The 22,448-nt window shown below is 58.6% G+C and overlaps 1 protein-coding gene across 1 annotated transcript; it reads right to left on the bottom strand.

Moving 5' to 3' along the window:
• Nucleotides 1–242: 242 nt before the first annotated feature.
• On the bottom strand, nucleotides 243–22,444 carry LOC308182977 (hexokinase-2). Its single transcript, XM_080568417.1, has 18 exons — nucleotides 22,278–22,444; nucleotides 15,026–15,188; nucleotides 11,042–11,190; nucleotides 10,594–10,713; nucleotides 9,466–9,561; nucleotides 9,261–9,360; nucleotides 8,817–9,000; nucleotides 8,007–8,162; nucleotides 7,624–7,857; nucleotides 7,183–7,487; nucleotides 6,524–6,672; nucleotides 6,085–6,204; nucleotides 5,877–5,972; nucleotides 5,320–5,419; nucleotides 4,936–5,119; nucleotides 4,602–4,757; nucleotides 4,033–4,266; nucleotides 243–3,639 (listed from the first exon to the last, which is right to left on the bottom strand). The coding sequence occupies exons 1-18, from the start codon at nucleotides 22,338–22,340 to the stop codon at nucleotides 3,495–3,497; spliced, it is 2,754 nt and encodes a 917-aa protein (XP_080424543.1). The 5' UTR covers nucleotides 22,341–22,444; the 3' UTR covers nucleotides 243–3,494.
• Nucleotides 22,445–22,448: the final 4 nt, after the last annotated feature.

Consider the following 22,448-nt stretch of genomic DNA (forward strand, 5'->3'; position numbering starts at 1 on the left):
CAGACATTGATGACTCCATCCCTTGATCTACAGGTCTCCGGGTCCCACCTCCACCCTCCCGGATGTTTTGGGACTGTCAGGGTGAAGGAATCCCTGCCCAGCGCTGTCCTTTGTCCCAAGGGACGGGGTCAGGGCTTGGGGCTGGGGCTGGTGGTGCAGGTGCCCTTCCCAAGGGGTTGCTACGGAGTGGCAGGAGCACAGAAATCCAAACACAGCACAACTTAGCCCAAAAAATGGGTGTGTTTTTTTTTTTCCTCTCTTTTTTATTTGTCACTGACTAGGAGCAGCAATTGTGGCAAAGGGGAGCTGAGAAGTACAACACCACACTCAGGAAAACGGTATGAAAAGTACAAAAATAAGGAAGCCTATATATAATATCATTGCAGTCAATTACTAAAAATAAATATTGTAAACACGAAATAACAACATCAGGTGAATCTACAGTCACTCGTTTCTGCTAGCAGCTGGACAGTCTTTGGCTTTATTTAACTCCCCCTGCCCCTCACAGAGCCAACGTCTGCATTAAGATGCATTTTCTTTGTTTCAGGTTTGAAAGACAACAGCCCGAGAGGGATGTCACTGGGTGATTAATTTGATTCTCTCCTACTCCAAGCTCCCTTGTGACCAGGAGTCACCCCTTCAGTGCCCACTCCTCTGCCAGAGCAAGAGAAGCGATGTGCTAAGAGGATTACTCCTCTATCAGGAGAGCAGAGTGTGGTGAGGTGGGGCACCGAGGTTCCCTGTTCCAGTGTATTTGGTCGCTGTTTTACCATGGCACCCGTTGCATGGGGACACGTGAATTTGGGGTATTTCGCACCCATTCCTGTGCACCCAGACGTTGTCACCCTCCTTTCTCTGGCTGACAGCCTGGGCGCATCCTGATCGCCTGGGGGGAGGCAACGCGGCCCCGAGCCACCCCAGGACAACCCCCTCTGGTTTGCCCCCTGCCAGCTGCTTCCAGGCCAGAGCTCTGCACCTCGGGAACTTTCAGGTCCTCCTTACATCTCAGGTGACAGGAGATGATACGCGGCCTTTGGCCCCGAAAAAGGAAGAGGCAAATTGCAAGGCTTGATATTCTGTTGCTTATAAAAAAGCAGTAACAATAAAACCCTGTCCAAAGTACCCCGAGAACGATCCCTGGGGAGGAAAGGGCGGCATCCTGCCATGGGAGATGCCATTCTGTGCAGCCAGAGGAGGTGCCAGCAGGAAGGAGTACAAGGAAAATGCATCTGAATGGGGACAACCAAGCAAAACAAAACAAAAGCCATCCTACATCCACAGAGCAGCGCGTCTCGCCGGAGGAGAGACGGGCTGGTCAGCCTGTCCGCCTCCGTACATAGATCTGATCTTCCCTTCATGTCAATAATTACAGTTTCAGCTTCCCTTCTTCATTTTAAACACATTCACATAACGTGCCACGGCAACATTTTGGTGTGAGCTTACAATCAGACCACACAGCGAACGACCAACGGCGCCTGAATCGGCCACAAACGCAGGGCTGCCCGCGGTCCCCATCCTCCCCACCCTGTCCCCAAAACGACACTTGCAGAAAATTTAACCCAGACTGATGAAGCTGCTACGTGTCGCAAAAGGGGCACAGCTGGATAAGTCCCTAGGAGGTTAAAAACACCGCCGCTGTGGTACCCTTCTGCATAATGGAGCAGGTAAAAACCTTTCTGTTCCAAGTTTTCAGCAGGTAAGACGTCAGTCTTCTCAGGAAATAATCACACACAACTGCTTGGTATCCGATTAGAGGATTTCTATAGCATCTTTAAAAAATTTATTTAATATCTTCTAAAACTTCCACTAAACTTGGTTTCTTAAATCACTTCTATACACAGTCAGATTCTGTTATAATTGTCTTGAGGCTCATAAAAAAATAAGCATTTAAAATGCTCAAAGAGCAATTTTGCTTTAGAATTGTGCTACTGAACTTGACCCCCAACATAGAAGAGATACTTTTGGTAATAAGGTGACCCCAAGCAGTATAAAAATATACATAAAAATACCCAAAAACCTCTGTCCTCCAAACTGAAGGTCTGTTCATGGGAATTATTATTATCATTATTATTATTTTTGTATATCACTGGATTTCGTTACCTTCCACTAAATATTTACAGAAACACACGTGCCCCTGCTCGTTCCATTCACCCCCAGGCTCTCCTGCTGGTGAAACTGGGGGCTGCTCTGCACCATGGTGCATGCAGCCTTGGGAAGGGGCTGGGGTGACAGCCCCGGGTGGCATTGGGGTGACGCTGATCAGTGGCATTGGGGTGGCACCACATCGATCAGGCCCTGGGCGCTGGCAGGGGATGAGGCTGCTGTGAGCTGGGGGTGACAGCAGGGACACCCTGCGGGGCTGGGGCCGGCTCCTTCGTCCCCTGCCTGCAGCACGGCCCTGGCTTTCTGGTGCCCCTTTCACTCCGGGGACAAAGGATGCCTGAAGTTCTCGCACAACCACCCTCAGAATTTGGGTCTTTTTCTCCAGTCTACCCCAAGGAAATTTTAAATTAAAAAGAAAAAAAGAAAGGAAAGAAGTACTCCGTACCATTCTTAAATGACATTAACATGACGTGGAAGCTAAGCAACACGCCCCCTGAGGCCAGGTACATGAAAAGATGTACGATCTCTGGAGACGTGGGCGCATGGCGTGCCAACGCAGGCACCCCCTGATGGCTAGGAAGACGTGGAGCTATTCCATGGACAAAGCGAGCCAAGACTCACCGCTCTGGCTGAGGCCACAAATCCGGGATGCTTCTGCACGCCTTCTTTGCATGCGCGCGTGCGGCAGGGCCGGGTGCTAGTGGTGGGCAGGGGGCACGCAGCCACACTCTAGTAGGGTGCAGGTGGGAGGTGGGGGCGCGGGGCTTGCCCCCTGCCTCCCCCGGGGTTACCCGGCTCCACCGGAGCCGCCACAGGTCCGCCAGGTCGGGCTCCGCTCGCTGCTCCATGCGGAGACACGCGGCGCCTCTCGGTGCAGTTTCGCAACCCGTGCTCGAAGACTTGCCATGACTTTCATGGAAATAACACAGCCATGATCAGGGTAAAAGACTAACGGAGGCCTTTAGCCCAATCTGAAAGAGGTTTGCTTTCTACAGCACGGACACATGACATAGATAAATAGGTACTGGTTACTGTAAAGTGACGATGCAGCGTCGGCATTACTCTAACATTTCTGCCATCAGGGAACACGTGAGCGGTCAGGAGGCGTGGGGAGGAGTGCTGGTGCTCGGCGTCGGCTGGGATGGGTTCACAGCCGAAGACACTTTTAGCTTTACTCGACACGCGGTTTTTACAGCATGTGACCAAATGCCCCAGACAACGTTTTGTACAAAGCGTCTCCAGTCCCGCCCGCGGCGTCCCAAGGGACCGAGTAAAGCTAAGAGTCTGCTTGCGAGGGGAGGTCACGTGTGGGTGTGGGGTGTACGGAGGGAGGGAACGGGGAAGGAAATCGGTTTTGTTGAAACCAAGCTCTTCGGCAAACCTCCCTCCTCCTACCGCTGGCCGGCCTCCCGGATGCGGCAAGCCACCGCTGTGATGAGCGCCGCACCCTTGCCGCTGCCGTCCTCTGACTGCAGGAAGGTCACCTCGCACTTGGGGGACAGCTGCTTCACTGTCTCATGCATGACGGTGGAGAAGCTGCGGGAAAGGACAAGGACAAGGGGCTCGTGAGGCCTGCGGGAGGACGATGAGCCAAGGCCGCCCTGCGTGGCCGCACAAGATGGCCGCCAGTGGCCATTGCTGCGGGGGCTGAGGAGAAAGGCGGGCAGGGGGGGAAAGGGTGGCGGAGGGCATGTGTTAAATCCATGCTGGCATTGCACGCCCAGAGCCAAACCTGGCCCCACCTGTGGCTCCCCCCAGGCCAAGAATCCCCTCACCAGCCTCACCGGAGGAGGTTTTAGCTGCCCCCTACCCATGGTTGGGTTCAACCCAGACCTGGCTCCCCAGCCGTTAGGGAGCAGCCTCCCAGGCCAAGCCCCTGCTTCCCTCCCCAGCCCAAATCTCCTCGGATAACCCCCTTGAGTTACTCACTGTGGGTGCAGCTTGTAGAGCGTGCCGTCCACGCCGACCGTCACCTTGAGGAAGTCCAAGCCACGGTTCTCCCGGATCTTGTCCACCACGGCTGCCATGCCGGCCCCGCAGAGCTGGGCGGCGCGCCGGGCCACCACCGTGCACACCTCCTTCACAATGATGCTGTCATCGCACGTGCTCTCCAGGCCCAGGTGCTGGAGGATGGAGCGCACTTGCAGCAGGGCCAGGCAGTCGCTGGGGAGGACACGAAGGTTGGGCAGTGTTAGGAGATGGGGGCAGCTTGGATACATGGCTTCCCCTTCCTCATCCTCCTCCTGCACAGCCCAGGTGCTCCTGGCTCAGACAGCACCAACCCAAGGAGCTTCACAGCCAGAGGATGGAGGAGTCCGTGTTGACAACCCCAAATGCAGTTTCCCTGTTCCAACACCAGCACTGCCTGGATTTTACCCCATTATTCGAACTGTATTGCGCCCTGGTGCTGAGCTGAGTGCTTGGGGCTTCTCCCGCAAGACTTGGGAACGCTTCCCCCAAGCGTTCCTGCAGCAGCGAGGCCAGGATCGGGTCCTCACCTTTCTATCTGGGACAGGAACTTAGTCTCAAAGATCCCTCTGGTCTTCAGCCTCTCGGAGATCCGTCCGCGGAAGAGCAGCCCTCGCTTGGTGAAGTCCATCAGGATGTTCCGTACGATCTCCCCCAGGTACATCCCGCTGATCATCTTCTCAAACCTGGCACAGAGAAGGCAGGGCTGAACCTCGGGGCACGAAGGATCCGGACGGATTCACCAAAAGGCAGATGGGGCAACCCGGAGCTATTGCTGGACACCTCATCTCCACCTTCCGACACCTTGCCATAGGGACACTGGAGCAAAGGGACACTCGTCACAGCCCCCAAACCCCCACGCACCTTTGTTTCCCAGGGTTGAGAGACAGCTCATCCACGGCCAAGTCAAACTCTGTCCGTATGTCATCCAGACACCCACTGTCACCGAAGGCGCCCCACTCCATGTTGATGCACATCCTGCCCTCGTCGCCTTCCACCAGCTCCACATTCCTCATCTCCTCCATGTAGCAGGCATTGCTGCCTGTGCCTGCGGGGAGAAGAGCATTTGTCACTGGCGCAGATGGTGAAAAGCAGGGTGTGCAGGCAAGGCAGAAGCCTTCAGACACCCTTTTCAGTGAGATCCCTTTTCAACGAGATCCCAAAAGAGGAGGCGCTGGGAGCAGGCGGCAGACCCTGACCAGGGTCAGGGTGAGCGGAGGAACCCCGTAAGAAAGCCGCAGCTCTCACCGACTATCAGCCCCACTTCACAGTACGGATCTTCATAGCCACATGTCATCATGGTGCCGACCGTGTCATTTACCACCGCCACCACATCCAGGTCGAACTCCTAGAGGGAAGCGGTTGCACGTCTTACCGCTGGGGGACACAGCTAGCTGTGCTGCTCCCGGGGTCGGGAAGGGACCTGTGGGCTTCCTACGGCCCCACGCTTCTGCCAGTGGGTGCTTGGGGCTCAGGACAGCTCCAGCAAGATGCAGCCAGAGAGGAAGTGGCATGCTGGGACAGCCCCACCAGAAAGAGACCTTGGGCCAGGAGCTTTGGGCAGTCTGCACGGAGGCAGCAGTGTCCCCTCAGCTCATGGGGATGTCTGCTCCTTCCTGGCCAGGAGCTGGCTCCTAGCTCCAGGGCCTGAAAATCCAACCTCTAGCAATGACTAAGGGTGGTTGTTAAGACTCAGACACTCATTAGCTGTGCTCAGCCCATTAATTTGCAGCCCAATTAAAGACGCCAGAGAGAGTCGGGATGTGGGAGTGAGAAGCCGGCTTCTCAGCGGCGCGGCTGCTCACCTCTCTCCTGTGGATCGCCTCCTTCAGCAGGCTCACCACATCCTCTCCCTCGCAGCCGGTCGCTTTGAAGCCTTTTGTCCACTTGAGGAGAATCCCCTGTGGTGGAAGAAAAACAGGGTAAATGGGGAGGGAGGGGGGCACCCCCTGCCCACCAGCTTGTGGTGGGCACCCTTAGGTCTCTGCCCGTGGATGGGTGGGTTGGGTGTACCTCATCCAGGCTGGTCTGCTTGCAAGGGAAGGAGAAGGTGAACCCCAGCGGGAGCGAAACTCCCTTCATTCCCATGTACTCCAGGAAGTCGGAGATGCAGTGGACAATGTGGTCGAAGAGCTGGGTGCACAAAGATAGAGGAAGCAGTTACAACCACAGTGAGGAACACCAGCCTGCCCAACAGACCCAAAACAGCAACCTATGGGTGCCACGGGGACACTTCCCTCCTCAGGGTGTCCCCAGAGCCCATCTGGCTCCTTCTAGAAACACTCCCCATCCCTGAGTACTGCCCAAAGTGGTTTGCAGAGCCCAGTGTGTGACTCGAGACATCTCTCACTGCTTGTATGCTCCCAGAGCCCGTGGTTGGCTGGCGCTGGGCATTTAAGCTGCTGCTGCTGCCACCCCAGGGCATCCTCCGTCTCCAGCAGTCCGTCCTCACCTCCTCGCCCGTCCCCTGCATGATCTCCAGCGGGATGGAGTAGATCTTGTTGTGCATCTCCACGCCGCGCCTCATCCCATTCCGCACGCGCACCAGCAGCACACGGAAGTTTGTGCCCCCCAGGTCCAGGGCGAGGAAATCACCTTTTTCTGAAAACCAGAAGAGATCATCAGGAGAGAGGCCCCAACAGGGAGCACCGTGGACATGGCCCAGAGGCTGATCCCAATCTGCCTTCATCCTGGGAGGCCCAGAAACTGAGACCTGGATGGGAATGGGTTGGGAATGGGATAGGAATGAGCTGCAGGTGGAAAGCAGGAAGGCGCTGGAGAAGTTTCTCCAGACCTCAGGAGACTTCTTGCCAAGGGGCAGGTGCACACCTAAGCCACAGACAGACCTGGGAGCACAACCCCAGACAACAGCGGTGAGAAATGTGCAGCAGTGTGAGCACACCCAGAGCACAGCTTTTTGTCGGGTGCAGGCTGGCCTGGAGGCTCTTCCCAGTATCGTACTGGAGGCTCAAGCCCTTGGTGCCACTCACACGGTAAGGAGGGAAGGACAAAGGTCCCAGCCTCTCCTCGGTGGTTTGGATATTCGAGCCAAGATGCTCCTTGCCCTACCCAGGGCATGAGCGGGTCGGGCTGATCCACGGGGTGCCTCACCTGTCCCATCCGGAGTCGAGCACACGTAGGTGGGCAGCATCTTCACCGTGGCCTTGGCGTGCGTCTCCTTGCCTAGCCCCTTCTCCATCTCCACCCTCATCCTCCGCTTCACCTCCAGGAGCTGCTCGTGGCTCAGTTTGAGTGCCTCCAAGATCTTCTGCCTTGCCTTGTGCTGGGCGGCCAGCCTGTAGGCCACGGCCGTCACCATGGCTGCCCCCTTGCCGCTGCCGTCTTCCGACCTCACAAAGCGGATCTCGCAGTCGGGCAGCAGCTTCCGCACCGTCTTATGGAGGCGCCGGGCAAAGCTACGGAGGAGGAGGAAGAGGACTCGAGTGAGCCACCACGGGTTGCATCAGCCTCTGGGATGGCAAACGACGAGGATTTGGGATCCAAACGGATTTGGGTTCCCACCGGCCTCTCGCCTACGCCTCGAGGACTTACTGGGGATGCTTCTTGTAGACGGAGCCGTCCACGCCGACCGTGGAGCGCAGCCGGTCCACCCCCTTGTTCTCCTTGATGCGCCGCAGCACGGCGGCCAGGGTGGCCCCGCACAGGTTGGCTGAGCGGGTGGAGACGATCTGGCAGATGCGGTGGGTGGCCAGGCAGTCCTCGTGGGATGGCTCCAGACCCAGCTTGGTGAGGATCTCGTGGGCTTTCTGCAGCCCTTCTTTCTCCCTGGACAGACAAAACAGAAGGGATTCATGCCTAGAAACCCAACTTTTGCCACCTGAGGTGTCCCAGTTGGTCCAATGGGTCCGATTTCTCCCAGTGTAGATGTCAGGAGGTGGGCTGGGACCCTAAAAAAACATCCAGACCCTACTTACTTCTCGATAGCGGAGACGTATCTGGTCTCGAAGTGGCCGGTAGTGCGCAGGTCTGATGTGAGCTTCCCCCTGAACAAGAGCCCCTCCTTGGCCATCTTGACCAGGATGAGCCGGACCAGCTCTCCCATGTACATGCCGCTGATCATCTTCTCAAACCTGCCGAAGGGGTGAGCACGAGATGTGTTTGTTCGGTTACTGGAGGTGGTCACCAGTGGCGTAGGCATGCAAAAATCGGCTGGTGCCCCAAAAAGAGGGTAGACACTGAGCTATTCAAGGCAGTGGCGTGCCTGTGCCCCTGCAAGAACCAAGGCCGGGCTGGCCTTACACCCTCGGCTGTGACACCGCAGCCTTCCAGGCACAATCCGGGTGGTCTTTTTCCATATTTTATCCCATCACCAAGAAATTAAAGGCATGTTGATGGGCATCCTCCTGCGAGGAGGGCTTAAGGCTACCTGAGGGGCAGAGATTCCCCTTAATCCCACCACAGCTGCCAGCTGGGCTGGTACCCAGGGAAGTCTGTAGGACTTGGCTGTGAACATTAGGTGGTGGTGTTCGCTTTTTGATTATTCCATTGGCAGGGGGAAGGAAACAAATCAGCGCATCCGAGCGGAAGGCTGACGAGGGAAGCGGGCGTTAGGGGGCTCACAGCCCAAATCTCCGACCCATCCCCTGCTTGTGCTGCTGAAGCTGGCAGGGTGGAGGACGCCGTGACCCACTTAACTGGGATGACCGCATCCGTCCCCCAGTGCCAGCACGATGGGAGGACAAAGCAACGCGGAGCAAAGCCCACGAAGCCAGGAACCTGCTTACAGCTGCTTGCCGGGGTTGAGTGAGCCCATGTCGATCTCGTGGTCGAACTCCGTCCTGATGTCGTTGAGCACGCCGTCGTCGCCGAAGGCGCCCCACTCCATGTTGATGCACATCCTGCCCTCGTCCCCCTCCACCAGGTCGATGTGCCTCATCTCCTCCATGTAGCAGGCGTTGGTGCCAGTACCTGAACAAAGTGTGGTGACTCGGTCACGTGGAGGTGACAAAGGGTGCTGGGTTCCCCTTATTCTCCATAACTAGCACCATATAAAACACTAAAACTTCTCCTTGGTTCACATAGAAGAACAAACAGGCAGTGCTGTTCGCTTTTAAGGTCTCTATCGCCTTTCTCGCTCCCCAAAAGACCCCGAAACCCGCAAGAAATAGGATCCCCTTTGGGAGCTGCTCAGGACGGACCCGAATTCTCCCCCGCTCAGCCCTGCTCACCGACAATGAGTCCAACTTCGCAGTTGTGGTCGTCGTAGCCACAGGTCATCATGGTGCCCACGGTGTCGTTCACCACGGCCACGATGTCTATGTCAAAGTCCTGAAATGGAGGAGAGGAGGCTGAGTGCCACCGAACCCGATCACAGCACCTCTGCAAACCCCATGCACCCCATCCCATCCCCATGGGACCCGTGTGGCTCCTCACCCCTCGCTTCTTGATGGCCTTGCGCAGCAGGGACACCACGTCCTTCCCCTCCACGCTGCTGCACTTGAAACCCTTTGTCCAGGTGACGAGGATGCTCTGCGGAGGGACAGCAAGAACCAGAGCTCAGCAGGACCCACGCGCCTCAGGGTCCCCAAATCACCAGACCCAGTGCCCGGACAGACAGACGGACAGCGCTGCAGGCAGTTCCCTCCCTGTTATCTCCTGCAAGCCATTGCATCAGCAACGGTTTCCGCATCCTGGTTTATGGCCACGGGCTCGTGAGTCACTCGCTCCCTCCTGCTGGGAATGTGACCTTGGAGGCTGGGTTCATGGAGCCCTGGAGCAGAACCAGCCCCAGTGCACACAGCGGATTGATGGATCCGTGTGCTATGGGATGCATCTCGCTGCCCCACCAGCAGAGGCACCGGGACTGTCCCCATTTGGGGACGGCAGAGCTGTCACTGTCACCCAGGAAATAGGTGGGGGCATTGACCGAATTTGCAATCTCCGACAGCAAATTTTCAACCCAATTGCTGGGGGTGTTTTGGCAAGAGGCAGACAAACAACCGCCCACCTTACGGACAGGCAAACCGAGGCACGGAGTGCAACAAACTGGGTGTGACCGCGGGGCTGATGTTTCCTCCCTCAGCAATTTATCCCTTTTACAGCCCTCGCTGCCCCCGCGAGGGAAGCAGACATCCTTCCTCATTGCCATCACCACATCCCTGGTGCAGAAGTCGTGCCCTGCTGCCCGGGCAGCGTGGAGCCGCCCCGGACCCAACCCCTGACCGTGGCGAGCGAGGAAAAAACAGCCCCCGGGAGCAGGAGACGGCGGCACGTGACGAGCGGAGCAGAGCCACGTGCCTTGGGGCTCGCAGCGAGGTCGTGGGCGCGGATGTGATGCTCGGCACGTCCGTGCTGTGCAGCGCTCGGGGCTGCTGCTGCTTCGCCGAGCGCCGGCTGCGCGGGGGGATGGCTGCCGCGGCGAGCTCAGCATCACCCCCCCTGAGCCCTGAGCATCCCAAAGCGCTAAGGTTTAGTGGTGGGGATGATCTCAAACGTTTTTTTTCAACCTAAATGGTTCCGATTTGGTGCAGAATGAAATGCGGAGCAGATCCCGTCACCCACCTCATCCAGCTTGGTCTGGTGACACGGGAAAGAGAAGGTGAAGCCAAGGGGCAGCTTCTTGTCCTTGATTTTCAGCTTCTCCATGAAGTTGGCCAGGCACTCGGCGATGTGGTCAAAGAGCTGAAAGGTTGAAGATGTGCATGAGAGCAGCGGTCGTGTCCTGCGTGCCGGAGGGGCCGGTGTCACCCTCTGTCCCCCACGGCATGCCCGCACGGTCCCGACCTGGCGTCAGGGATCTGGAGCTCCAGGCAAAGAGAGGCAGGAGCTGGCCGGAGCAGGGAGAGGCCACAATGGGAGCAGCCCCAGCCCCAGGAGACATCTCGGGGGCTTGGAGCAACCCCGGCTCCTTCCAAAGGACGGAGCCACCATGCGCCGGGTGCCTTTCCCTTCTGGGGGGCTCCCCAGGAGATAGGGGACGGGGCGTAAAGGAGGTGAGGCTGCCACCCACCTGCCCCCCGCTGCCTCGCATGAGGTCCTCGTGGATTTCGTAGATCTGGCTCTCCATCTCCACTTTCTGCAGGCCGTTGTCGGACACCTTCACCCGCAGCACGCGGAAGTTGGTGCCGCCGAGGTCCAGCGCCAAGAAGTCGCCGTCCTCTGCGAGGAGAGAGCCAGGAGTTAACGGGGCCAGGCCCCTTCGGCAGCATCCCGGAGCACGATGCCCGAGCTGGAGCTGCAGGGCTGGCCGGGGGGAATCCTGCCCCCTCCCCAGATGTGGGGCAAGGTCTGGAGCCCTGGGATGAGGTGGGACGTATCCTGATCCCTTATCTAGGGGAGCGCTGGTCGTGGTGGAAGCAGGACTGGGGGCTCTGCAGGAGGAACCCTGAGCAGCCCCATCCAGGCAAGCCGATGCCCAAAACACCACCCAAAAACGATGCAATTCCTGGGGAAGACGCCAAAGCAGTGCCATAAGGGAGGTGGCACCAGACTGTCCCCGACCCTTTGGTGCAGGGATCCCAGAAGAGCTCCCATGTCCTCAGCCCCAGCAACCAAAGCCCTGCTCTGAGGCTGGAACACGCCGTGCTCTCCTTCCTTGAGCTTGGCTAAAACTTTGCTGTGTGTGTGGGGGGGAACTGCTCAGGGCTGTCCCACAGCTGGCTGCCCCACACTTGATTTTTTTTTTCCATTTTGATTTTTTTTTTCCATTTTACCAAGCACTACAGCAACTCACTGACGGATTTAGGATAAACTGAGACCTGGGGCGCGGGAAAAGCGCCCAGCTGGCTGTTTCAAAACCCTAGCGGTGTGGGGAGAGGGCTGGGGGAAAGCCCTCCATCAGCACTGTTTGGTTTCTGCACACATTTAAATGTGCTGTGCTGGCTCCCCTGGGCAGATTACAGTGCCCGGGGGCCGCATTGTGCCCGACCCTGCTTTTACAAAGGGGCTGCGGGTGGAACAAAAAGCGTGGTTTATTGGTATTCCAGGGGGAGCGGCCGGCCGGCACCACTCGGCCCCGGCCAGGCACCGCAGGCGGTGACAGACCCCAAGGGTGGCCTGGAAGTGGCTTCACGGGGCCTTTTTAACCAGGGGTCTCCCACAAAGCGGCCCTCCCTCCGCAGGAAGGGGGGATTGGTGGCGAACAGAAATAGGACGGCGGTCCTGAGGTGGCGGTGTCGGGCAGCTTTGGTGCGATGGATGAAGGAACAGGGAGGTCTAGGGGGCTCGGGGGCTGCTGGACTGCAAGGTGGGGTCCTGCCACCAGCCCTGCCCCAAGCCAAGTGCTCAGGCTGATTCTGCGGTGTTTTCATGCTCATTTACCAAGAACGGGGTCTGCAGGGGCTCCGCACGGCCCTTGCTTCATCCCTGGAGCAGCGCAAGCACCCCGGGAGAGCCGTCAGCTCAAAGCACCCTCGGATAAACCTCGGCACGGCTCAGGGCCGGGGCTGCAGGGGGGTCCCAGACGTGCCCCAGGTCCTGCCCATGGTGGGGTTTCCCCTTTCCCTTCCCCATGGCCCCCTCGGATGGGTTTACGCAGCAGGTTTCCTTTTTGCAGCACAGCATTAGGGCACTTCAGCCCCGCAGACCCCTTTTCGTGGTGGGCAGCCCCACGCCTTGCTCTTTCCCTTCCTGGAGGCTTGGAGGCCAAAGAGCAAGGATGGGGCTGTCCCCTTGTCCTGCCCAGCTCCAACCTCCCGTGGGAGGCCCAAAGCAGCCTTTCCTCGACCCTACAAAGAGCAGCCATCACCACAAAGCAACGACGGGACATGCCCATGGGCCCCCAGGAACAAAACACCAGCTGCAAGCCAGAGAGGTGTGAGCGGTGGTTGGCTTTGCAGGAGGAAAAAAAGGCAGGAAAAAAGGAAAACCAGGGAATTTCTCTCCTGGAAAATTCCAGGATCTGGGCTAGATAATGGACTGGGTTTGCAAATGTCACAGCCACGTCCTCCCTCAGATTAGGGCCTGGTTAGGTGATAAGCTGCGGGCAGCGATGCCGAGCTCCCCGACCAAACAGGAAGGCAAACGCCGAGCTCCGATTCCAGGCACTGTTTGCTCTCAGCCCCGAAGACCAGCGTTTAATTCCTTTAAACACACCCGTGCTGCCTGGAAGGAAGTGCTCAGGCTGTTAGCTAAGCGGGCAGGGCGCTCTGCTCTGCTTGGAAATGTTTTCTGGCCGGGCTGGGGCCAGGGAAAGCGAGCGCCTTGCCCAGGAGCCGTGGGGTTTGGAAGCCTTCCTGGACCTCGAGGGGTCAAACTGATGGTGTCTGGTCTCCTTCCATCGGCGTGGCCTGGGACCTGAAGTCCCTTTCGATAGGGGTGGCTGGGGATCCAAAACCCCCTTCCATCGGGGCAGCAGTAGCTCAGCACTGGGAGCACAGAGGGGCTGTAGATGCATCGGGCTGTGCCATGCTATTTTTGCACCACCAGGGATGAACCCAGCAGCTTGTTTCGGGCGCAACCAGGTCCCGCGAGCAGCAGGAACAGCGTGTGGCTGAGCCCACCATGCACTGGAAGAGAGCAAGGAGGTCCCAAAGGCAAAGGAAAAACTCACTTTGGGGCTGTTTGCTGCCTTCAGGTGGTGTTGCCTGGGCACCGCCGTGCCCTTGCCCTGCGTCTCCCGCAGGCACGACCTTGTGTTTGTGTAAGCCCCTCTCATCCAGCCCCGTGGAGCGGGCATCAGCCGGCCTAATCCGACAGCAGAGACTGTGCGGGAGCAAGGGGAGGCAGGAAGGGCAAGGACACTTTGCAGGAAGACGGTGCAGAGCCCTGGGAGCCTCAAAAAATAAATATTTTTTTTTAAAAAAAAGGAAAACTGCATCCCTTCATGCAGCAACATGCCCCTTGTCACCCTAAACTGCCACCCAAGAGCGGCGGCGATGACGCTGGCTTGCTCTGGGGGAGAAATCCTGGTGGAAAATTGTTTTTTGGGGGGTTTTATGGTAAAGTTTTTGCTCGTGCAGCCAGCAGCAGCGGGCGCAGGCTCTCCCTGCGTCGCCCTGCCTCTCCTCGGGGAGCACTGCCACACACGCCCCACTCGCTCCCGCGCCGCTCCCATCACCTTTGGCTGCCGTTGTTCACGTAGCCGGGGGCAGGATTGGGGCTATCCCTGTAATTAAGGCATTCTCAAATATTTAAAGAGATCTAAATCTCAATCCCGGGGCAGGCGGCCAGGTCTGGCTGTTGGCGGCACCGGGGTGCGGGCAGGCACGGGGCCAGCTCCTGATGCTCCTCGTGGCTCCCCGGGGACCCGAGAGCGGCAACCCCCCCCTGCACCTACACCCATCCATCTCCTATATATCAGGACCTGTGTCTGCAGGTCTGACCCACACCAGGATGGGGTTTTTCCAGCAGCTCCCTTTTTCCCTGCTTTTTCCACCGACATTTTATAAGACCCCGTTGAAGGCGCCGGAGCTGAAGAACATCTCCAGCCACCGAGCCCGAGGAGGAGGTGCTGGCAGAAGAGGTTTGGTGCGGGATGAGCAAGTCAGAGCCCGAAACGGGAGCCGTGCCTGGCCAGCAGCGTGCTCCATCTCCTGGCCGAGCGGGGTCTGGTCCCTGCCGGGAGGCCGGAGGCACGTGGCAGCATGCAGAAAGGCGCATTGTGAGGCTCCGAGCCTGCCCAGCGCCTTCTCACGCGGTCTCCACGGCGTTCAGGGCTTGCTGGCAGCACAGCCGCCTCCAGCGCTGATGAAATGCGATGAGCCGGACCCGTGACAGCCCTGTCCTGCCAGGACGGGCACGTGAGGGCTGAATGCCACCCTGACCCACGCCGCCACGAGCTGGGAGCCCCCTGGTCCCCGCACAGGGACCCGTCCTGTGCCAAGCACCCCCCGGCACAAGCGGGACCTCCCTTTGGGCAATGCCAGCCCCGTTCCTGCAGCACTGCGAGGACAAGTGTCCCCTGGCACGTGGTGGCACCTCCAAGGCCACCTCGCTGTGGACAGCCGGCCCTGCTTGGCGCAGGGGGAGCCGTTTCCCAGTGCCGTTCCCGTACCTGTGCCGTCCGGGGTGGACCTCACGAAGGAGGGCAGCATCTTCACCGAGGCGGTGGGGTTGGTGTCAGCTCCCAGCCCTTTCTCCATCTCCTTGCGGAAGCGCTCGGACACCTCCTGGAGGGTCTCCTCGGAGAGCCGCATGTGGTAGAGGTACTTGTCCACCTGAAAGGTGCAGAGAGGGCAGGAGGTGAGCGGGACAGGGGGGACCTGGGCACAGACCCCGTGGCCAGAGGAAGCACTGCCAGCAAGAGCGGGTCACCCGTTCCCAAGGACAGCTGGGACTGTGCTGCTGCAGCAGCTTCTCCGCATGCAGATAACGCTCGCCATGGCCCTGGCACATCTTCCTGAACACCTCGGGATCACAAAATCGTGCCTCGTGCCCTTTGCTGCAGCACCACCAGACGGGGATGCGGGAGAGACAAACCCCAAGCACCCCCCCAGCCCGTTCCCCCACAGCCCCAGTCACATTGCAGCAGCAGCGGGGGCCTGATTCTGCCCCCGAGTCAAGGCCTGAGGCCATGGAACGGAGGGTGGCTGGGACTCAGCACCTCAACCCGCTCTGAGTAGGCTGCTGGTGGGGAATTCACCCCATTTATTTCATTTCCTTGCTGTGCTGGTCGTTCGTTCCCTGCTGGGGAGCCCTTACAAAGGGTTATGGAGCTGGCTGCTGCTCAGCGCCCTGCAGCAACACCCAGAGCCACGTGCGAGGTGCCCAGAGCCTCGTGCCAGGTGCCCGGCTGCCCCTACAAGTGGCAGCGAAGCGCCTCGCTCTCCCCTTGGGAGGACAAAGGGAAAATCCCGACCCTGAGCCAGCCGCTGGCACCGGGCACGCTCCTGTCCGTCAGCTGGGCAGGGCCGGCAAGCGGAGAGGCGGACAGACAGACGGACCGCCAGCTCCCGAGCTGTGCCCCATCTCAATTAACTTCACTTAACGTTAATTAAAGGGCAGCTGCAAGCCCTGCGAAGCCGAAGGAGAACCCCACCCAGCTGCTCACCTGTCTGCAGGCACGTACCATGGGGTCACCCCGAATCCGGCGTGCCTTTTATTCCTCCTAATGGCGGAAATTGGCGTTTTGCGGGCGCGTAACGAGCGCTGCCCTCGCTGCCCTGCTCCCCCGCCTGCCCAGGGCTCTGTCTCGGGGCTGCTCAGCGTCCCCTCCCTCCAAAATTTTGGAGCCTGAACCCTGCTGAAGGGGCTTGGAGCGGTAGGCGGTGGGTCCCACCTCCTCCTTGCGTCCTGGTTTTTGGCCAGGATGCAACCCAACACCAGGAATGGGCGACCAGAGCCAGGGCAGATGTGAACCGGGAGCAGCCCACGAGGAAACGTGCCCTTCCCCACCCCCCGGAGCCTGTTTGCCTGCCCCTCCTCACCCATCTGGGGAGCAGGAAGGCAAACGCCCGCTGCTTCCCCTCCTGTTTGCTTTCCCCCACCTGCTGCCCACTGAGCGGGGCTGGGGTTGTGGCCGCTCGCCTCCGCCCGCTGCCTCCTCCACGAAATTCCCTCTGGGACCGCCCCGGCGGCCGTGGGTCGATGGCACTGAGCCGGGCCGGGTGGCCCAAGCCCACGGGACCGCGTTCTGCTGGGCTGCGGGCGCCTTTCCCCAGCCACCGCCCCGCTCCTTCGGGCGCCTCGGGAGCACCTCGCGCCGCCTGCGGCTCTGGAGAAGCAGGATCCAACCTTCCCCCTGCCTCGCCTTGCCTTCTGCAGCCTCAGGTGGCTCGGGGGCTCCTGGTAAAGATGTGCTGAGTGGGGGGAACGTGGTTTTGGGGCAAAATGTACCGAGAAAGCTCCTTTAGGTCAGCAGTGCAAGCACCACGCCGCCAGTGCTGGCGGCATTGCTCCTGAAGGGCAGCACCACGGTGCAAGTCTCTCTCCCATCCTTCCCTTGGACCTCGTGTGATGGGGTCTCATCCCCACGGGGTCACAAAAAGCTGCCAGCACCCTCCTGTCCCCTTCGTCCTTCCCACAGGAGCTGGGATCTCAGCATCCTCCGAGGGCAGCTCCCTGCCCCGGTGCAGGGCACGAGGTTGCGCCTCCCCTCCACAGGACACGTTCCTCATGTCCTCCAGGAATAATCGGCGGCGCGAGACGCAGGGTGACCTTTCTCTAATCCCCGAAGCTCTTTAAACCCTGGATCATCTTCTCCTACAAACGTAGACCCCGTCCCACTTGGCAGCTGAGCCAGGTCAGGGCGGCCGGGGCACGGCGGGCGCTGCGGCACCTCCCTGGGTCCGGGCACGTGCGCGCAGCCGGTCCTGACCCAGGGCTGGGGAACACGACGGGACCCAGCCTCAAATAAATGGGGTCACTGGTCCCAGTATGCCTTCCCTGCTGGTACAAACTGGGAGATGGAGGATGGGATGGGCAGGAGGCTCTGCTGCCCTTCCTATGTGCTCCGAGGGAGAAGGAAAGCTTGAGCTGTGGGGGAAGGTCTGGATGGTTTGGGTGGTGCTGGAGGAGCAGCTCCATGAGCTGGCCAGACGATGATATTTTCTGTTTTTTTTTTTTCTCCTAATCCTCCAGATGTTCCCACCAGGGTGTCCCTAAGGGTTTGGAGCTGCGAACACACAACCAGGAACAATTTCCTTCCAGGTCAGGGAAAATTCCCCGGTGCTCGGACCCTGCCCAGGCGCACGGGTTGAGACGCCCCAAAAAGAGAGGGGGGAAAAAGGAAAAGGAAAAGGATGCTCTGCGACTCGTGGCGGCGGGGCTGGCACTGCTCGAGGGTAGCAATAGCAGTGCGATTACGGCTTCCGGCGAGCGCCACCGCTTCCTGCAGCGCTGCAGGGACGGCCGGGGCCCTTCGTGCTCCTGCAGCGCCCACGTGGCCGCTGGCAGCCGTGCCCCCCGCTGGGAGGGCAGCCCTTGGAAGATTTGTTTTTTTTTCTTTTTTTTTTTTGCCCAAAATAAAGCGCCACGGGGTCGGTCCCCTCCGGTTTCCAGCCGGACGCAGCCGTACCAGGAGGATTCGCGGAGGATGGTGTGATGCCACGAGGGGCTGGCAGCGTGCTGGGGTGGATTCTTTGCCTTTTTGGCACCAGAGAGTCAAATATTTGTTAGGATGGAAAACACGGCCCAGTTCGGAGAGGGCTTCAATGCTTTGATGAATAGAGTTGGGCCAAGGGAGTGCTCCTAAAAACTACAAGTGCGCACCTCCAGCCCTCCCCTGGCCTCCTCCTGATGTTACCTTTTCCTGAAATTAATGAATTCCCTTTTCCTGAAATTAATGAATTCCCTTTTCCTGAAATTGACGAATTCCTGCCCCAGTTTTGACACAACCACAACCTTTCCCCTGGCAGACGCCGACCTTTCTCCAAACGCTGCCTGTCCCCGAGCCCCCTACCTCGGGGGACCGGGGGCTGACGCTGCTCCCACCCCCTGACCCCAGCGGCACCCACGTCCCTTGCCCGCTCCCTGCCTGCCGAATTCAACCCCGCGTGACCCCCCCCGGCGCTGCCAAGCCCCCGATGACACAAGCCCCGAGTCATTTCCAGCAGCAGTGACTCAGAACCTTTCCTGCTCAGCCGGTTCCTCCCAGCCCTCGGCCGAATCCTGCCCTGCAGGAGGAGCAGGGCGCCCGTTCCTCAGCCCTCTGCATCACCAGGAGCCGGCAAACGGGGACCTGTCCTCATCCATCCCCCTCTGCCAACCCCACCCAGCTAAGGGCAGCCCCCCCAAAAAGCATTTGAACCCGAAAATGGCCCTGTTTCCAGCTCGACGCCCTGAAATTGGGCTGCTCCCACCGCCCTCCAGCCAGGGAAGAGCAGCAGGAGCCGGCCGTGGATCATCCACCCTACGCACGCCCTCCTCCCTGCCAGCACCCCTCTCCCGTTTTAAACTATCCGAGCCCCCCCTTTGGATGCTGCCCCCCCCAAAAAAAAGGGGGATGCGAAGGCTGGGAGCAGCATGACACATTGGGGAAACTGAGTCACATCCCAAGGCAAACGGGAGGAGGCTCAGGACGGGGCTGCACTGCAGCACCCCGAAGGGCAACAGAGGCCAGGGAGGCTGGGCAGGCTGTCTGTCTGTCCGTCTGTCCCGCTGCTGACCTTGCCGGGACGAGGAGAAGCCACAGGATGGCTTCCAGGAACCTGCAATCCCGGCGGGCCCCTCCCACGGCTGCAAAAAAAAGGGAGCCGGGGCGAAAGGAGCGACATAAAATTAATTTACTATTGCAAAGGATAAAGGATGGAGCAAAAGCCGCCACCAGCTGGGGCCAGAAAATGGAGTAAAATGAACCTGACCTCCGTTTTTCCCCTCTTTCTAAGGAAAAGTACTGGTGAGGAAGGAAAGCTGCCGGCCCGATTATTTCGTGGTGAGTCACGAGCCGCCCGCTCCCGCTGTCACCTTGCTGGCACGGGGCTGAGGCCAGCACCAGGAAGCCCAGGGCCTGGCACATCCCCGGGGAACGCGGTCGGGCGGCGGCAACTTTCAACCCGGGGTGGCAAAGGACGCGGCCCAGACTCACTGGGGTTTGCACAACCCCTGGGAGGTGAGATGGGTTCGGGCCCCGACCCAATTCCCGGCCAGCTGGAGCAAAGCGGAGGAGTTCGGGGCCACCAAGCGGACCCCCAGGGAAAGCCGGGTCGAGAAAAATGCAAAGAAAAGTCCGATTTCGGGGCTGTTTTGAAGGCCTTTGTCCCGCTGCGGAAACAAACCGCAGCGCTGGGAAAGGGCACTTCCTTCCCACGTCCGAGTCTCTTTTCTGCCTGATTCGGAGCAAAAAAAGGCGCACGACCCAAGCACGCCCTGGGCAAGGGCCCTAAAATCTTTTCCCAAATAAAGGCTTGAACTCTGGGCTTAGGTGTAAGTTTGGCACTTACAAAAATCACAAAATCGCAGCTTTCCAAGAATTCCAGCCCCTACATTTCTCTGTGCTGGGTACCTGCTCAGGAGGATTTGCAGGGCAGGGATTGATTATCTGCCCTCCCAGCACGGATGCCCCCATCCCCTGCAGGAGAGCCGTGCCGAGCTCCAAATTCGCAGGAATTTGTTTAAAAAACAACACTGGCTGCAGTTCTGGTTACTTTTTGGGGCCAAACGTGGCCGTTTTGTCCCACACCTCCACCACCCGCTTTGTTTGGGCTCGGGAGCAGAGGGAATCGCGGCGGCTCCCGGGCACGCCGCGTAACGAAGCTGAAGGCGCTCCACAAACCCCCCCGGCCGCCCTCCCCGGCTCCTGATAAGGAACCCAAGAGCTGACCCGAAGCCGAAAACGCAGCGCCGGGGCCACGCCGCTGGCCTATTTCTGCCGCTGGGTTACACAACCCTCTCCCGTGGCTCGCGCGCTTGCACAACCCCATGACACTTGACACAGCCAGCGGAGGGAGAAGACGAGCCCGTCTTTCTTTACGGCTGGGAAGTTATTTCTACGCATGTTTTTTTTTTTTCATCTTTTTTTTTTTTTTTCTTTTCCGCACCCTTCTTTGACTTCCTATTTCCCGCAGCCCGAGGGCCGCCGCCAGCGTGGCGGGTTTCGCCTCTCCCTGCCTGCTCCGCTCGCCGCACGTCCTCTCCGCCTTCCGAGACGGGAGCGAGGAAGCTGGGGCTCGCCGCGGCCGGACGCTTTTGCCGTTGCTTCATTTTCATTTCCCAAAAACCCCACCAACTTCCACGGGAACTGCAGCCCCAGCTCGGGACACGGCGGCCGACCCCCCCCCCCGGCACCCCCAGCGGAGGAGCCCCGTACCCACAGCCCCAGCGGTGATTTTTTGCCCCAAATCTTTAATTTAACGAGAGCTGCTCGCAGCCTGACCGCCCGCCCTGGCCAAACAAAGGATGGGCGCGGAGGCATCGCCGCTCGCGGTGCTCCGAGGTGCGGGTGCCGAACACGCCGGTGCCGAACGCGCCGTGCACCACCGGGACGCCTCCACTCGCATTCGCAGTCCAAGAGCACGCTCCGGTCCTTGGGGGGTCGGAAATTAAGGGTGGCTCCATTTCCACGTGCTTAATTAAGGGGGTTTAAATCCCCCCGCCATTTCCACGCCAGCCCCCCGTGGGCTCCCCCGTGGGCTCCCCGGGCCCCCACGAGCCCCCCGGTGCCGGCGGTGCCGCGATCCCCGCGGGATGCTCGGGGGCCACACGTGCCACGGGGGCGGCCGGGCGAAAAAACCCGCGGGGAGCGGAGCGGGGGGACCCCCCAACCCCTGCCCATGGGGGGACACACGGGGACACGTGGGGACACACGGGGACACGTGGGGACACGCGGGGCCCGCCACGGCACGTCCCGCACGGCGACACCACCACCCGCCCACCACGGGCCCGCGGCCCCAGCGACACCACCCTCACCCTCAGCTCCTTTTTTTTTCTGGTTTCCCCTTTTTTTTCTTTGCTTCCCCTCCTTTTTCCCCCATTTTTTCTTTCTTTTTCACTTTTTGCCTTGCTTTTTATCTTTTCTTTCTTTTTAACTTTTTAAACTTTCCCCCCACTTTCTCCCCCCCTTAAATATACTTTTTCTTCCCCCTTTATATACATTTTCTTTCTTCCCCTTTTAATTTTTTCTCCCCCTTTACATGCATTTTTTCTTTCTCCCTTTACATATATCTTTTCTCTCTTCCCTCCTTATATATATTTTTTCTTTCTGCCCCCTTTATATATATTTTCTCCTCCCCCTTCATATATATATTTTTCCTCCCCCTTATATTTTTTCTTCTCCCCTTATACATATTTTTCCCCCTTTATATATTTTTTTCCCCCTTTATATATATTTTTCCCCCTTTTGTACTTTTTTCTTCTCCCTTTTCATATATATATATATTTTTCTTCTCCCTTTATATATATATTTTTTTCTTCCCCCTTTTAAAATATTTTTTCTTCCTACTTTATATATATATTTTTTTCTTCCCCCTTTTAAAATATTTTTTCTTCCTACTTTATATATATATTTTTTCTTCCTCCTTTTAAAATATTTTTTCTTCCTACTTCATATATATATTTTTTTCTTCCCCCTTTTCATATATACATTTTTTTCTTCCTACTTTTTAAATATATTTTTTCTTCTTACTTTTTACATATTTTTTTCTTCCTACTTTTTACGTATTTTTTTTCTTCCCCCTTCACACATGTATTTTTTCCTCCCCACTTTATACCCATTTTTCCCTCCCCCCTTACACATGAATTCCCTTTCCCCCCCCCCACGCCCACCCCTTCCTCCCCCCTTTCCCGCTTCCATCTCTCTCCCCCCCGCTTCGCGCGCACACGCTGAATTTCCCAGCTCTCCCCCTCTCCCCCCGGCCCCCCCCCCGGCCCACCTTCTGCGCCTGGTCATGGCTGAGCTCGGTGAAGAAGTAGGCGAGCAGATGGGACGCGATCATCGCGGCGCGGCGCGGAGCGGAGCGGAGCGGAGGCGGCCCCCAGCAGCGCGCGCCGCGGTGCCCGCGCTCCCCGCCGCCTCATTGAGGATTCCCCCGGCCGCCCCCCCC

The sequence above is a fragment of the Anser brachyrhynchus genome (genome assembly GCF_964034855.1).
Source record: "Anser brachyrhynchus genome assembly, chromosome: 26".
Classification (NCBI taxonomy): Eukaryota; Metazoa; Chordata; class Aves; order Anseriformes; family Anatidae; genus Anser; species Anser brachyrhynchus.

Bases quoted from the DNA above. Each gene is read 5' to 3' on its own strand.
- LOC308182977 (XM_080568417.1), bottom strand. From the start codon at position 22,340: ATGATCGCGTCCCATCTGCTCGCCTACTTCTTCACCGAGCTCAGCCAT. The intron at 10,714-11,041 runs GTGGGTGGCAGC...TCAACCTTTCAG, and splicing joins TGCGAGGCAGCGGGGGGCAG to CTCTTTGACCACATCGCCGA. The intron at 6,205-6,523 runs GTGAGGACGGAC...TTGTGCACCCAG, and splicing joins TGCAGGGGACGGGCGAGGAG to CTCTTCGACCACATTGTCCA.